At 40.9% G+C, this 16,440-nt stretch overlaps 1 protein-coding gene across 4 annotated transcripts in view; it reads right to left on the bottom strand.

Annotated features, from left to right (window-relative positions):
* Nucleotides 1–4,625: 4,625 nt before the first annotated feature.
* LOC110305860 (ATP-binding cassette sub-family A member 6) overlaps nt 4,626–16,440 on the bottom strand; it is a 69,047-nt gene continuing 57,232 nt past the window's right edge. For all 4 annotated transcript variants that reach the window (XM_029484190.2, XM_029484191.2, XM_029484192.2 and 1 more), the window contains 9 exons: nt 15,449–15,540; nt 14,846–15,021; nt 13,851–13,926; nt 13,674–13,768; nt 11,374–11,493; nt 11,047–11,187; nt 9,521–9,600; nt 7,920–7,975; nt 4,626–7,805 (listed from right to left, as the gene is read on the bottom strand). In XM_029484190.2, coding sequence (XP_029340050.1) covers nt 7,719–7,805; nt 7,920–7,975; nt 9,521–9,600; nt 11,047–11,187; nt 11,374–11,493; nt 13,674–13,768; nt 13,851–13,926; nt 14,846–15,021; nt 15,449–15,540 — 923 coding nt within the window. In that variant the 3' untranslated portion in view covers nt 4,626–7,718. The remainder of the gene's footprint in view (nt 7,806–7,919; nt 7,976–9,520; nt 9,601–11,046; nt 11,188–11,373; nt 11,494–13,673; nt 13,769–13,850; nt 13,927–14,845; nt 15,022–15,448; nt 15,541–16,440) is intronic.

The raw sequence follows: 16,440 nt of genomic DNA, 5'->3' as shown, positions 1-16,440 counted from the left end.
CAGATGGTTGGCTTGACATATTGAAACGTTAGCAACTATCAAACCAGGAAGAAGCTAGGCTTTAATTCCCCCCCCCCCCAGGTTTGGATTAAACCCCCAACAGGAGAGTGGATTCTCAAGAGTACTTTAAACAAAAATAGTATACAGGCCAGCTCAGAGAAGATGGAGCAGAAAAGAACTTCCTAAATTACAGAAGCAAACATACAAGTGGGATCAGACGCTATCTCAAAGCCTCTCCTGGATTTTTTTTTAAAAGCTGAATCTACACGTGGCAATGAAGCAATGTGGCTGTTTTCAGTGTAATTTTTACCCATACCTGAATTTTTACCCATACCTCAGTAGCACTGCGTGCATGCTGCCTGCACCGTAGTTCTTATGATAGAAAGCATAATATTGACAGAGAGATTGTATTCTCAGCCTGGGGGGACTGCTCACCAAGGAAAGCACTAACCTGGCATGCATAAGGAACTGAGTTCGATTCCCAGATACCACTAAAAATGTCAGGGATGTTGGCTTGGGGGATAAATTCTCAGTGATGCGGGGGGGGGGGGCGGGGGGGGGCGGGGAGGGCGGCACGGGGGAGACAGGAGGATCCCTGGAGCTGGCTGCTAACCCGTCTAGCCTTATTAGTGAGCTTTGTGGTCCAGACCAATAGGAGACCTTGTCTCTAAGGAGGTGGGTGGACACGGACAATATTTCTAAGGATAATAGCCAAGGGCCAAAGCTGTCTTCTGGACTTTATCTGAATGCATACACATTTGCTATGTACCTGGCTCCAAAAGTGAGAGGTGGGGCAGAAGGAGGAAGAGAGAAAGAGAGAGGGAGAAAAGGGAGGAAGAGATTGTTATATTAATGTTAACCTCCGGTCCCAGGAAGCAAGTTGCTCTGTATCCAGCCTTACTCGTTTTCGATATGTCCTGTTTGCCGTGTTATCAAGTGTTTAGAGCAAAAAATGACCACATCATGGATATATGTGCACATGGAAGGCAAAGCATCACACAGATATTAAATATCCCTTCAATAGTCTCAAGCCTATTTACCCATTTGCTAATTATATTAGATCCAGAAATGACTTTTCCAAGTCTGTACGAGCATATTGAACTCATAATCTGTAACAAGTTCTCTGATTGTTTCTGTATGTCTTCTGCCTTCGGTGGAATGCATATTAGCACATTTAATAACACTGCTAACATTTTCTGCACCGACACTCTAATTTAGAGATAGTCTTATTTCTTAGTAATGAATAAATTTCCTCTTTCCTTGGACCCAGGAGAACTGCAGACACATAGGTTTTGTCTGATATCCGCCTTAAAGATACATTGTTTCTTTTTTTTTTTTCATTTGCAATAGTCTTTTTTAATTAGAAAATAATCATGAGACTAAAATGGCAGAAAGCAGATTGCAACAATGATGTTTAAACATAGAAGGAATTAACATATAGGCTTATGTGATATGTGTGGGTGACTTTTTTCTTTTTTCTTTCCTTATTTTTTTATTAGATACTTTCTTTATTTACATTTCAAATGTTATCCCCTTTCCTAGTTTCCCCTCCGAAAATCCCCTCCTCCCTGCCCCCTCCCCCTGCTCACCAACCCACCCACTCCCATTCCTGGCCCTGGCATTCCCTTATACTGGGGCACAGAACCTTCACTTGACCTAGGGCCTCTCCTCCCACTGATGACCGACTAGGCCATCCTCTGCTACAAATGCAGCTAGAGCCACAAGTCCCATCATGTGTTTTCTTTGATTGGTGGTTTAGTCCCAAGGAGCTTTGGGGTTACTGGTTAGTTCATATTGATGTTCCTCCTATGGGGCTGCAAACCCCTTCAGATCCTTGGGTCCTTTCTCTAACTCCTTCATTGTGGACCCTGTGATATATTGTTTCTTAAAAACATAATATATAAGATAGCTAAGTTCCTAAGGGCACGGTCTGCTCTAACAGAGAACTGGATTTGGCTCCCATCACTCGTGACAGTTCCAGGGACATCTGATACTCTCTTCTGGCCTCTATGGGCATGGCATGTATGTCACCTAGAGACATTTAGGCAAAACACCCACGCATATAAAATGAAAATAAATAAATCTTTGTATACATTTATAATAGGTGTGGTGGATTGAATAGGTATGGCCTCAGCAGACTCATGTGTTTGAGTGCTTGACCCATAGAGGAGGCACTATTGGAGTAGGTGTGGCCTTGCTGGAGTAGGTGTAGCCTTGTCAGAGTAGGTGTGGCCTTGTTAGAGTAGGTGTGGCCTTGTTGAAGTAGGTGTGGCCTTGTTGGAAGAAGTGTATGGCTGTGGGGGTGGGCTTTGAGGTCTCCTTTACTCAAACTATGCCTATTGTGGCACACAGTCTCCTTCTGCTGCTTTGTGTTATGGTCCTCTCTGGGATGGTTTGATGGTGGCCTACTTACACTGAAAACACACGAGTCTTTATGCAATCTGGTTCTGCTTCTCTGTCCACCCTTCCCTCGCCTTGTCTACAACTTCAGTCACACGGAGCTGTAACTGTACTGTTACATTTATGCCCTCTGTTTCCTAGAGTTAACCCTAACTGGATCACCTCTGCCTCTAGAAAGCCTCTTTACTCTAATCCTGTGAGGGCCGCACACCACTGTCAGGTGCCGTTGTGGCATAGAGTGGATACTAAGTACAACTCATTTCTTTATAAACTGGGCGTACCCTTGCCACATAGTGTAGAGATCCAGATAATAGAGGTTGGACTGATGGCTCAGTGGTTAAGAGCCACTGCTCTTCCAGAGGCCCCAGGGTCAATTCCCAGCACCCACATGGCAGCTCACAACTGTCCATAACTCTTGTTCCAGGGGAGCTAGCTCCCTTACATAGATATACATGTAGGCAAAACACAAATGTACATAAAAAATATTTTTTAAATACAGATAATAATAAATAATCCATATAGGGAACTGAAGAGATGGGGTAAGAGTGCTGGCTACTGTTGCAAGGGACCTGGATTTACAGTACCTTTTTTAAAATAAGCAAAGAATTTGAATTGTACTTCACATACAGCCTGGGATATAAAAGTTGCTCAGGATATGTGTTTTAAGTTTAAAAGTAGAGTGAAGAATATGAGATGGAAAAACAAAAGAAAATAGTATCCTTTGCTTTCTAGCAGTATGGTTATGAAAGACTTGGGTGGCAGCTAAAATCAAGTAGTTTTGGGTCAAGAGAAAGCTCTTTGTGTGTTGTTGTTGTTAAGTGTAGGCTCCTACTAAATGACCTAGCCTCAAACTTATACCAGTTTTCCTGTCTCACCCTCCCCAGGGTTGTAATAAGAGGTAAGAGGCACCAAGTGTAGCTTGGTTTTGGCTTTTTTTTAAGACAAAACTTGAAGGAGCAGTAAAGAGGGAGATGAAAAATATAGAAGAAATCAAGAAACACACCAAGTGTTGGATTTTAAATCGAGTAAGCAGGGCTGGAGAGAAGTCTCAGTGGTTAAGAACATTGATTGCTCTTCAGAGGTCCTGAGTTCAATTCCGAGCAACCACATGGTGGCTCACAACCATCTGCAATGGGATCCGAAGCCCTATTCTGGTGTGTCTGAAGACAGATATAGTATACTCTTATATTTAAATAATTATTTATTTAAGAATGGGGTATAGATTATCATTATAGTGGAAACATAAATATGGGAGAAATCAAGTAACGAAGCCTTGGGTTTTAAATGGGACATGGATATATATCATAGAAGAAATGTGATAATAATTCTGCCTCGCAGAGGGGAGACACAAGGGAGGGCCAGTGAAAGCTGAAGGATGCTACTCAGCAGTGGTAGAGCCTCTAGTCAAGCCATTCTGATTCCCCCATGTTTGAGGGCATAACTCTGTGGTCTCTTCCACAATAGGGTCTTACAATCAGGTTGTGGAAGGGGGTGGGGTGGGGTAGCCCAGAGTACTGGTAAGGATCTATAATGTTTTATTTGACTGGGCATTTGGATTCTAGGCATTTTATTTGATAGCACAAGAAGTCTAGTCAACATTGTTTCCCCCATTATATGGTAACTCCATTTCCTGTGTGTGTGTGTGTGTGTGTGTGTGTGTGTGTGTGTGTGTGATTTCTGTTTGGGTTTAGGTTTAAGGTTTAAGAAAAAGGATATGAAATTGGGAGAGTAGCAGAGGAGAGGAAATATTATGAACAAATATATTGTATGATAACCTTTATTAAAAATTAAAACATAGATGTTTAATTACAAAGTAATAATTTCAACTGAGAGACTTCTCTGTGTGAAATAGAAAAAAATAACAATAGCAATAATAGCAATAAGTGTGGTAAGCAATTCAGAAATGTGTTAATGCCAGAAATAATAGGTTTCTAGAAATAAAGTCTCCAGAAATAATTTCTAGAAATGAAAGTGATTTGAAATGTACTGGTGATAAGAGCTCTCACGTCTGGTAAAATATCCTGCTGAGGCCAGTGGTGCTACTTTGCATGAAAGTGAAATTTGTCTCTGAAGTGATGCATCAAAACAATATATATTAAGGAATCTGAGTTGGGAGGGGTAGACTCTTGAAAGCCTTTACCCCTCCCTGGAAGTGATGGCAGCTGGAGGAGGGTATGTTAGTTTGAGTTTCTATATCTATGATAAAACACCATGACCAAATCAACTTGGGAGGAAAGGTTTTATTTCATCTTACAATTTTCAAAACATACTCTGTCACCGAGGGAAGTCAGGGCAAGAATTCTAGGCAGTCGGGAGGCAGAAGCAGGCAGATTTCTGAGTTCGAGGCAAGCCTGGTCTATAAAGTAAGTTCCAGGACAGCCAGAGCTATACAGAGAAACCCTGTCTTGAAAAACCAAAAAAAAAAAAAAAAAAAAAAATCTAGGCAGGAACCTGGAGGCAGGAACTAGAGCAGAGGTCACAGAGAGATGGTGCTTGCTGGCTTGCTCCCCATGGCTTGCACAGCCTGCTTTCTTATACCATCCAAGACCACCTTCTCAGAGATAAGACCTGCCACAGTGGATTGGGCCCTCCCATAACAATCCCTAACTTGAAACTTGTATCAAATTAACAAAAACAAACAAAACAAAACAATCTAGACAGATGGTAAGCCTGTTTTTCAATGTAGCCACTGATAAATTGCCCATGCTGAGGTCAACAACTGCTGTCTTTGCCCATTCATATAATATAACCCAATTTAAACTCAGTGGCAAACACACACACAAACACACACACACAAACACACACACACACACGGGAACTAAGCCGGAAGCAGAAAGAGTCCAGTGGGATGGGAAGTCTACAAGAAGAGAAGGCAATGAGAGTTAGCATGACCAACATACATTATACACATGGATAATCAACATACATTCTACATGTTCATGATCGAGATACATTATACACATGGATAATCAACATACATTATACACATGAATGATAGACATATATTATATGCATGGATGATCAACATACATTATACACATGCATGATCAACATATATTATACACGTGCATGATCAACATACATTCTACAGGTACATGATTGACATACATTATACACGTGGATGGTCAACATACATTATACACATGGATGATCAATATACTTTATACACATGAATGATATACATGTATTATGCATGTACAATCAACACATATTAAACATGTGCATGATCAATATACACTATACTCGTAGATGACTAACATACATTATACATTATGTGGATGAAATCATAAAAGCTAATCAATAAAAAGTTCACCTAACAACTGAAAATAGTGGGCTGATAGAAATATTGGCTACCAAAACTGATAAACCATGAAAGACAAGTACACATGCTGATTGATAAGCCAGCTGAAATATAATTATCTTGTAAGGGTAGAGTGAGCAATATATTGTCAGAAAAAAAAAATCCTGAGATTTTTGTCTTTTATGGTGATCTCTGAAGGAACGACTAACACTTTCCCTTGAAAGGAAGTAGCTTCATGCTCTATGAATCCTTTTGTAAAAAAATAAATATTGATGCACAGAATCATGATGATGGTGACTAATTTGTGGGAAGGTAGGTGGTATAACAGAGAGCTAAAATATAAAAAATGCTACTTGGAGGGGAAAGACATGATCATGCCTAAATCCTCTCTAAATCTTACAGTTGGAGCTGAGGCCATGGTATTGATAAGTTTTGGAACTGTGGTGTCCGACGTGTTAGACGGTAGTCCCAGGTAGGGATTTAAATATAAGTCTTCATTAACTTAAAACTCATAATAATTAAAATTTAACCCCTTTAGCTCTGGAAAGTAGGCAGCTTGGAAGTCAGCATTTCTTTATTTACAAGGAATCTGAAAGTCCATTGTGTTTCTCGGAGCAAGAAAACCATGGCTTTGAAACCTATAGAAACTCTTAAAAGGGACTGTTATCTCCTCAGCAGTAACTATTGATTATTTACCATAGAAATGCAGATAGAACCTCTGGCTATCGTGGTAGTACAGGCTGAAGTGTTTCAGATTTTGAAATGTCGGTCCATGCATAATTAGATAGCTTGGATATGGGACTTAATTCCTGGCATACAATTCACTATTTTTCCAATGCACCTTATATAAAAAGCCCAAAGGTAATTTAATGCAGTAGTTTTAATGAGCCTTGATTTGACCTTGACCTGTCACCTATCAGGTAAGAAATTTTCAACTCATAGCATCCCTTGAAATGTTTGCCTCTCGACCAGATCAACCTTGAGATAGTGGAGTTCAACTGCGAAACACGCCCCTAAACTAGTTCATTACATATAAATCCTGTAAATGGGTAGTAAAGAGATTAAAACACAAAAGTAAATGAACAAAGAATATTAACAACACAAATTTAAATGCAAATATATAATGCTTCAACATTACTTTAACTTTGAAAGCAAAAAAAATTTCGATGTAACAAAAGTAAATATAAGTATATAGTTAGGAAATATGTATACCATATATGGTAACAACTCTACAAAACTGGATTAAGGAAAGCAAACAATTGAATTTTTGTATGAAGGAAGAACTATAGGGGCTCTTTTGTAAAGCATTATTTAATTTATATTTTCTATTATACAAATATTCTTTTTAAAGCCTATTTATTTTATTTATACATGAGTGTCTATCTATGCACATATGTGTGCAGGAGCCCATGTATGGCAGAAAAGGGCTCTGAGGACATTCCTCATATGTTTCTGCAAGTAAAAGTTCTGATAATTGTTTGTCTTAGGGTTTCTATTCCTGCACAAAACATCAGGATCAAGAAGCTTGCTTCCCCTGCCTTGCTCAGCTTGCTTTCTTATAGCGCCCAAGACTAACAGCCCAGGGATGGCACCACCCACAAGGGGCCCTCCCCACTTGATCACTAATTGAAAAAATGCCCACAGCTGGATCTCATGGAGGCATTTCGTCAAGGGAGGCTCCTTTCTCTGTGATAACTCCAGCTTGTGTCAAGTTGACACACAAAACCAGCCAGTACAATGTTACAAACTAATTTCTTTTTAAAACTGAGTTTGTAGTTTTGTCTCTACAGTAGTCAGTTGGCCTGGTTCTGGGTGACTTTTACAAGTAGTTTATAATTCCTTATAGCCTCTAAGTTTTGAGACGTGAATAATTGTAAATTTTATTTTGATGTTGACTGAACAGATAAAATATGTCTAATGTTAACATGAAAACATCTTTGAGACTATTAATTCTGTTCACTACTGTACAAAACAAGTTTGTGGGATAGCCGAATGATCAGGTCTGAGTCTTTACAGTTCATCTGAGGAGTCTCCTTCCCAGGGTCACATCAGCTTCTTCATAAACAGCTCCCAGCTCCTGTTCCTTCGAAAGCTCCAAAATTACCTAAGTAGGGGGTAAAGTAGGAAAGCAATTACTGAGCTGTTGGATGGCCCTCCAGAGGGATGTGGAAAATGCACACTCCTTTCATACAATGCAAAGTCAAGCAAGTTGACTCACTCTGTCCAGTGTGCACTGAGAGAGGCTGTAGTCTTCCAGGTCAAAGCCATGCTTCACTGCAAAAATAAATCAATCAATAAAAGACGACGAAAAATTTCAAAGTCCTATACACTGAAATAAAATTATTAAAATAAATAAAGGATAAAGCGAAGAAGGAAAGGCAGGACAGAATAATATCACGAGGTATCCGTGGGGTTCACATAGGAGGTATGTGGGGTGTCTATAGACTGAATGCTGGATTTGAGAAAACTTTAATAAATTCTCTCAAAGGTTTACAGCAACAAAAAGTTAATATAAATGCATACCAAATTTATCTTAGTATTGGATTTTCTCACGTTGTATTTTCCTAATCTCTGCTGTTTCATGTGTATGTCCTTGGGAGACATGTATGTTCCTTGATTAAAATAGTCTTACATATGAGGGAGATTCCATTCTGCACTCTTTGAGAGGGCCCCATGGATACTGCCTTTAGTGGTCACCTATCATATTAGGTCTCCATTGGGCATCTCAGGAGATCTACAGGACAGCTGCTGTTAGATTGAGGTACTCACTTGTTTCATGTTTAACACTAATGCAGCGGGACTCTCCTCCTGTGTGACAGGCACTCTGGGATGCCAGTAACAGGACAGGAACAAGAAGAGACAAAAGCCTTGGCCTTTGTCTATTCATTTCAGCAGGTGAGGCGTGGACATTATATTCATAAGCATTTAAATATATAATAGAATAGATGATAAGAAAAACAGCAAACCCACAGAAACACACCCATATACTCACTCACACACACACACATGCGCACATGCACATGCACACTGGATTCTTTTACACAAGACCATCAGTGACATTATAGAATTAATGTGAGGATTGAGAAGAATCCTCCAAATGTGAAGAAACAGCTAAAGATTTAGGAAACAGAATTCCAGACAGAAGGGTCAAGAAGGGCAGAGTCCCAAGGTAGGAACTATGTGACTGGCAAGCCAGGAAGTCAGCTATTTAGAGTAGACACAAGCAGAGATACACATTATCTCAAGCACATCGAGCCAGGCACAGTTCTGGGCACTGTCCATCACTTTAGAGATGAGACAACTTTAGAGATGTAGATATACAGGGCCAGGATTGGGTAATTTTATCAATGTCTCCCAGCCTGTGTAAGCTTTGGCACCATAATGGGAACGCAGAGACTAGCTTTGGGGTTAGAGTTCTTCAGCAAATTTCACAATGATGATTTGCTGCAGGGAACAAAGTAGCAAGCTGAAAGACAGACAGACAGACAGACAGGGTTGTTGAAATTTCAAGTAACCAGAGAAGTTCTGGGCAATCAAAGAATGGTTTTAGCTATTGTTCTGTAACAGAAAGTTAAACCTATCAGCCACAGTCAGGGTTTTTCCTGTGTTGATACAGATGTGCAAAAAGGACAGCTAAGCTCCACTCAGTGTCCTCTGTGGCTTCTGTCCTCATTACAGATGAACCACTTTCCTGAGAGCTGGATTTATTACCATTAGAATTCTTAAATCAACACTTTGCAGGGCCTGGTTTTTAAATGCATGGCACATCCACCTTTGCATTAAATTATTCTCTGAGTTCTTTTAAAAGCTCATTCTTACCTGCTTCTAGTTTATGAAAGGCCTGAGACAGAGGATGAACATCTGTTACGGGTAGCTTGTAGGTCAGCAAGGAGAGACATCTGGGAATGGAACACAGTATACTCAATCGTTCATTTCAAGATACGGATCTGTGTGTTGTCAGCTGTTTCATTTTAAAAAATGAAACTGAAGCCGGGTGTGGTGGCGCATGCCTTTAATCCCAGGCAGAGGCAGGTGGATTTCTGAGTTCAAGGCCAGCCTGGTCTACAAAGTGAGATCCAGGACAGCCAGGACTATACAGAGAAACCCTGTCTCTAAAAACCAAAATAAATGAATAAATGAATGAATGAATAAATAAATAAATAAATAAATAAATAAAACTGGTCCAAGGTAACATACAGGTTAAACATGAAACCAAACTATTTACCAATAAAATCATTGGAAATGATTGAAGAGAACTCGCTGTTGTGTTCATTTTTAGAAATACCATGGTATTACTACCCCAGGTAACTCAAACCATTTACTTATTTAAAAAAAAACAAACAAACAAACAGAAACTGGAAGCTACATCCTTAGACTAGTCCAAATACAGATGGAAAATAACTTCAAATGGAAGTTAGGTGTTGTCACCATAAAGCTAACTTGTAAGGTGATCTAAGGCTGGGGAGTGGGGCAGGACAGTGTGGAGAGAGTTAAAAGCCCTGGAGTCTAAGAACAGGCAGGGTTAGGCACGCTCCTTTCTTCTGCTGCCACTAACTGTAACCTTTGCTCCAGATTTACAGTGTGGTGTTCCTAACTGACAAGGAGACCGGGCAGACGTCCGTCCAGGCTGGCCATCTTCAGACCAGACCACCCTCTTCCTTCCTTATCATTCATCATATTCCCACATGTATCCAAGCCTATTTCTTTACCTAGTGATACCAAAGGTTTTAGGGTGAGAGCAGGTTCTGGGATATACCCTAGACAATCATTACGTTTACACTGGGTAAAGCACAAATAACAGTTTCGTGTCTTGTTTTTTTCTGATGTACTCATTTCAAATTTCAGTAGCTGCTTTAATCTTCTGGTCCTGTTCCTATCAACACACACACACACACACACACACGCACACATGCACACACACACACATACATACACACACACACAAACACACACACACACATACACACACATATACACACACATACACACACAAACACGCACACACACACATATACACACACAAACACGCACACACACATATACACACACAAACACGCACACACACACACACGCGCGCGCGTGCATAAATGTTTGTACAAACACATGCACTCCTTTATAGTCTCCATTTTGAAGCAAGAAAATTATATTAAAGGAAGACTCTCCTTATCTATGGGCCTATCTCCTGGAAAAGGAGACACCCGTTCCTGGGTAGTTTCCAAATCTCTTAAAACCCAGAAGACTGAGCCTTTTGGGGATCCTATCACTGTGACGTCCCATCACGGTGCTAACAGACATCGCAGCGTGTGAAGGTGCGGTGTTTCTCTGTCGGGGACAGATCTCTTTACCTGTCCTGGCGTGCAGCCTGGGGGAAGAGCTTCAGAATCTCCCTGTGAACTAATGGCTCTTGAGAAACGTCCTTCACTCTGAGTTCCAGAACGTAATCCTTGCCAAACTTCCTCTTCAGGTGTTGGATTGAACCGATGCATCTGTGCGTAGAAAGAGCGGGATAGAGGAAAAAGGAAAACCTTGTCATTGAATTTTTGTTGTTCTTAAATTTCAGAGAGAGCGGAAAGGGGCATCCGTGAGGAAGGCGGAAGCAAGGAGCAGGCTGTTATCCCCGACTTGCTCTTTCTACAAGGCAATCCCAAATCAAGCCAGGGTGAGAGGCTCACCTCAGCCTTCCAGACACCATGATGGCTGCTCGGTCACACAGAGCCTCCGCCTCAGCCAGGTCATGGGTAGACAAGAGGACGCCCTTCTCATTGTCTTTAACAGCTGCCTGGATTGCCTGCCTGAAGTTAGCAAGAATGAATAGAAATTAAATCAAAAAGTAAACGGCCATGGGAAAGATAAAGGAATAGAGGGAAGATTAATGAGATACGCTTTACAAACCATACCCATATACTGATGAACACCAGAGAAATGAGGGCTGGCCAGTTCATTTAAAATAAAGAGAGCGTTTTTGATGTTTTAGCTGTGTTCATGTTATTCTGATTAAACTTTAAGAAGTTTCGGGGTGGAGGGGCTGGAAAGATGGCTCAGCAGTTAAGAGCACTAACTGCTTTTCCAGAGGTCCTAAGTTCAATTCCCAGCAACCACATGGTGGCGCACAACCATCTGTAATGGGATCTGATGCCCTCTTCTGGTGTGTCTGAAGACAGCTACCATGTACTCATATAAACAATTTTTAAAAAGAAAAAAGAAAAAAAGAACTTTCCTTGTCTTTTGGAGATACCAGCTGAAATAATGATGAGATAAAAGTGTGTGCTACTTCACCTGGCCTTTGAAATTATAGAAGTTGAGAAATATATGAAAAAAAAAAAAAAAGGGAGGGCCTCCTCGTAGCAATGACTGGAACTGCATGATGGGTATAATGGATTTATAAGTAATTCTACATTTGCATCAAATAGTGATAACAAAATAAAATAACATTTTAAATGACAGAGGATACTGGGTAACCACAAACATGAAGTTAAATCGGGGTTCTATTAGTCCCAAGGGTGATTCACAGAAAGTAGAAAAACTAAAGTGATATAAATTTGGGTCAGTAAATTTGACAGATTAAGTGAAAATGAAAAAAAGGACGTCATGTCAGCAAGTCAAGGCTCTTTAGGACTTTACGTGTGAGCAGTAAAATAAATGGTTACAGAATTATCGATAACTAAAGTACAAAATTAAGGTAAGGAAACTAAGTAGGACTTAACTAGAGTTTTGTTTAAGCCAAAAACTGCAGGAGTAGAGAGCATTTAGATTATCCAGCTGTTAAATGTCTGTTTTCCTAAGGACACAAACTATCTCTGCAGAGAGAGTCTGGGTGGTGAGTGTCTCATAAAGGCTCCTGTGCTAAACGCTTGGTCCCCAGCCAGTGCTGTTAGGGGGTGGTTGGATCCTTAAGAGGTGAGGTCTAGTTGGATGCTCTTAGCACGGCAGAGGCATCTCAGCAACCCCTCATTCTCCTTGCTTCTTGACTCTTGAAGTGACCGGGGATATCATATGTTCTCTTCCATGGCAAGCTACCTTACCACAGCCCCAGAGCCATGAGGTCAACCTGATACAGGGTAAAGCCACCAAACCTTCAAGCCAAAACAAATCTTTGCCCTTTGAAAGCTGCTCCACTGGCGTGCTTGCTAAACTGGCAGCTGACAGAATATCGGTACACGGCAGAGTCTTATCACTGGGATGAGGAACTCAGAGGGAGAAGTTTGTTTTGCATTGATATTTCAGTGGTTCCAAGCCATGTTGGATTAGATCCATTATTGCTTTGGGCCTGAGGCAAAGCAGAATGCCACAGCGGGACAAGGCACAGGGGAAATGACACAGCTGCTTTCTTCAAGTGCCATGAAGTGAAGAAGACACTAGAAAGCAGAGTGTTGGTGTCTTCGTCAAGGTCAACTTAACCCCCTTCACCAGTGTGATGGTTTGTATGTGCTTGGCCCAGGGAGTGGCACTATTTGGAGGTGTGGCCTTGTTGGAGTTGGTGTATCACTGTGGGCATGGGCTTAAAGATTCTCATCTTAGCTGCCTGGAGGTCAGTATTCTGCTAGCTGCCTTCGGATGAAGACGTAGAACTCTCAGTTCCGCCTGCACCATGCTTGCCTGGATGCTGCCATGCTCCCACCTTGATGATAATGGACTGAACCCCTGAACCTGTAAGCCTGCCCCAATTAAATGTTGTCCTTTATAAGACTTGCCTTGGTCATGGTGTTTGTTCATAGCAGTAAAACCCTAACTGAGACAGCCAGGCTCTACCTCTTAAAGGTTCTAGTTCACATCTCTCAACAGCACTGCTGGCTGAGGACCCAGACTTCAAAACATAGCCCTGTAAGGAACATTTACCACCCATGCTACAGCAGCTAACTGATACACTCTCTGCTGAATCAGGAACCAGTGGGCTCACGGATCTGTTTGCACATTTTACCAATGCCATTTTACATGTTGTTCACCATGGGTCTGGGCCTAGAAGGATTCTCACCACATTTGTTGTTTCCCTGACACATCTAAGCCTGTAGAGGGTTCATCCAGAATCAGGACAGATGAATTTCCCAGGATGCTCAGCGCAAAGCACAGCTGCAATGCAGAGAGAAAGAAAATGTCCTCCATTAGCTCCTGTACCACATATGCTCAGAAGAGCACCAGGCACCACACATACCTTCCTGGTCACTCCTGCAACTAGGTTCTGTACTTGGACATTCAGCTGGTCGTGTAGTTTTAAAGCATTCACTAATCTGAGAGGAATTAAGACAGGAATATCACATTAAGAGAGAACTTCTGGAAAAATGAAACCACCCATAATTATAAAAACATTGCAGGGAAGGATGGTATTGTTCTCAAAATTCAAATCATGATAAAGGTTATTTCATTATTTTGTTGCATCATGAGATTACTTTTTAAATAATCTAATTTTTATATTAAGTAACTTAATTTTAAAAATGAGAAACTTAATTGATTGTTATTCCGTTTCCTTTTTTTTTTTTTCATTAGAAACCTGAAGGCAGTCATGAATATAGACTTACTCCTTCTTTGTCAACTACTGAAATCAATGTTTTTTTTTCTATGATTTTTTATTAGGTATTTTCTTCATTTACATTTCAAATGCTATCCCAAAAGTCCCCCATACCCTCCCCTCCACACTCCCCTACCCACCCACTCCCACTTCTTGGCCCTGGCGTTCCCCTGTACTGAGGCATATAAAGTTTGCAAGACCAAGGGGTCTCTCTTCCCAATGATGGCCGACTAGGCCATCTTCTGCTACATATGCAGCTAGAGACAAGAGCTCCGGGGGTACTGGCTACTTCATACTGTTGTTCCACCTATAGAGTTGCAGACCCCTTCAGCTCCTTGGGTACTTTCTCTTGCTCCTCCATTGGGGACCCTGTGTTCCATCCAATACCTGACTGTGAGCATCCACTTCTGTGTTTGCCAGGCACCGGCATAGCCTCACAAGAGACAGCTGTATCAGGGTCCTTCAAATGCTGAAGTCAGTGGTTTTTAAGCTCCCACATTCAGGCATGTAGGGAGTCAGGTGTGGTCTCTCATTTCTGTTCTACCATCAATGCTTTGAATTCTACTCCCGATCCTAATGTTCCATTGTGAGTAGCACCTACTGTCTCTTAACAAAAGGGATATCAGGACCCTCTTCCAAACCTTGAAATGGTAATGACAGCATCCTCCTTCCTCAGCCCCTTCACAGCAGCATACAACTCCAGGTGTTCCTTCACTGTCAGGTTGGGCCACAGCCCGTTCTCCTGAGGGCAGTACCCAAACTCAGCCCTGCTGTCGTCCTGATGACCCACAGCTGAACTTAACCTTTTTAATTCCACCTACAAGAGAAAGCAGCTTTACTGAAGATGTGGGAAGCCCTTCCTGCACACAATCTGGAAACGGCCGTATAGCTGGCAAATGAATACCTAAACTATTAAAACAATGAGAACATATCACAGAAAGTAATTCATGTTTACTATGAAAAGCATAGCCTGCTGATATACAATACAATTTCACGTGTAAATGGGGTGGGAAAGACAAAAAAGTCAGGTGGTAGCTGAGAAGCTGTAGTGGGTAAAAGGTACTTAGCTCCTGGTAACATGCCAATTCCTGTCATAAACTTTTAAATACCGTCAAAAACAATAAGAGGAAAAACAAAATGTACATCCAAAACAGCCATAAAAACACAGTCCTACAAATACATAACCTATGATTATTGTGATCATAATATTTTGTGGAAATGGAAACGACCTTCTTTTTTGCTACCTGTCCAGCTGTTGGCTTTGTGATCCCAGCTATCATCCTGATAGAGGAACTTTTACCAGCACCATCGGGTCCTAACAATCCCAAAATTTCACCTGAAAGAAAGAATAAGACTATCAGTGTTGGGAATGAAATGCAGATTTGCATGTTTTTTCAGTGAAAGCTTGAGAGGTCTGTACATCTCTCAAATAGAATAATTCACATTTAAAATATGCACGGCATACACCCTGAAAATATTCTTTAATTCTCATTGCGAAAATGTTATCAAAAGCTTATTAACTTGATGAATCAGTCTTTTCCCCCCTCAAGATTTGCTGGCTCGGTTATTTTTCCATAGATGTGAGAGTTGGTACCTAGTATATTCATGCAAATGATATACAAACCTCAGAAGGCTGGAACACTACCCTTATTTCAAAATTAAACTATGCGCACCCAAACTACCACACTCTTTCATCTGAACTGATATAAATCGCCTCTTTTCAAATTCGTAAACAAATATCAGTGTGTAATCTCTACAAAATAGTAACTGTCAAAAAAAACTTTAATAACATTATACTGCTGTGGAGTAAAATGCACTGCTTCTGCGGCTTTAAGGAAATATTCCTCTTCTAGCCCTGCGTGACTCCATCCCTCCCTCACACCGATACATCTGCTGGACTCTTGGCTTTAGACTCAACCACTAAGATTCGCTGCTGTGTCTGAGTCCTTGCCAATGTGGTCCCCACCTTCTTCTCACATAGACCTTGACTTAAATGTTGCTGTTTAAGTAAAGCCTTCTTTTGTTCTAACCAAACACATCACTCACACCATGACACATGCTTCAGTGTTCCCCATAGGACTTGGGTAATAATTGATGTTATTGATAAGATATTCTTATGGATTCCTTAGAATGCAAAATCCACAAGAGCAGGAAGTTTCCTTATTTTTCCTATAACAGTCCTTTATACACACACACACACACACACACACACACACACACACCATATATATATTTG

The sequence above is a fragment of the Mus caroli genome, unplaced genomic scaffold (genome assembly GCF_978045245.1).
Source record: "Mus caroli unplaced genomic scaffold, Mus_caroli_1 scaffold_13, whole genome shotgun sequence".
Classification (NCBI taxonomy): domain Eukaryota; kingdom Metazoa; phylum Chordata; class Mammalia; order Rodentia; family Muridae; genus Mus; species Mus caroli.
The sequence above is the reverse complement of the archived record's forward strand: the minus strand, read 5'-3'. Positions and strand labels throughout refer to the sequence as shown.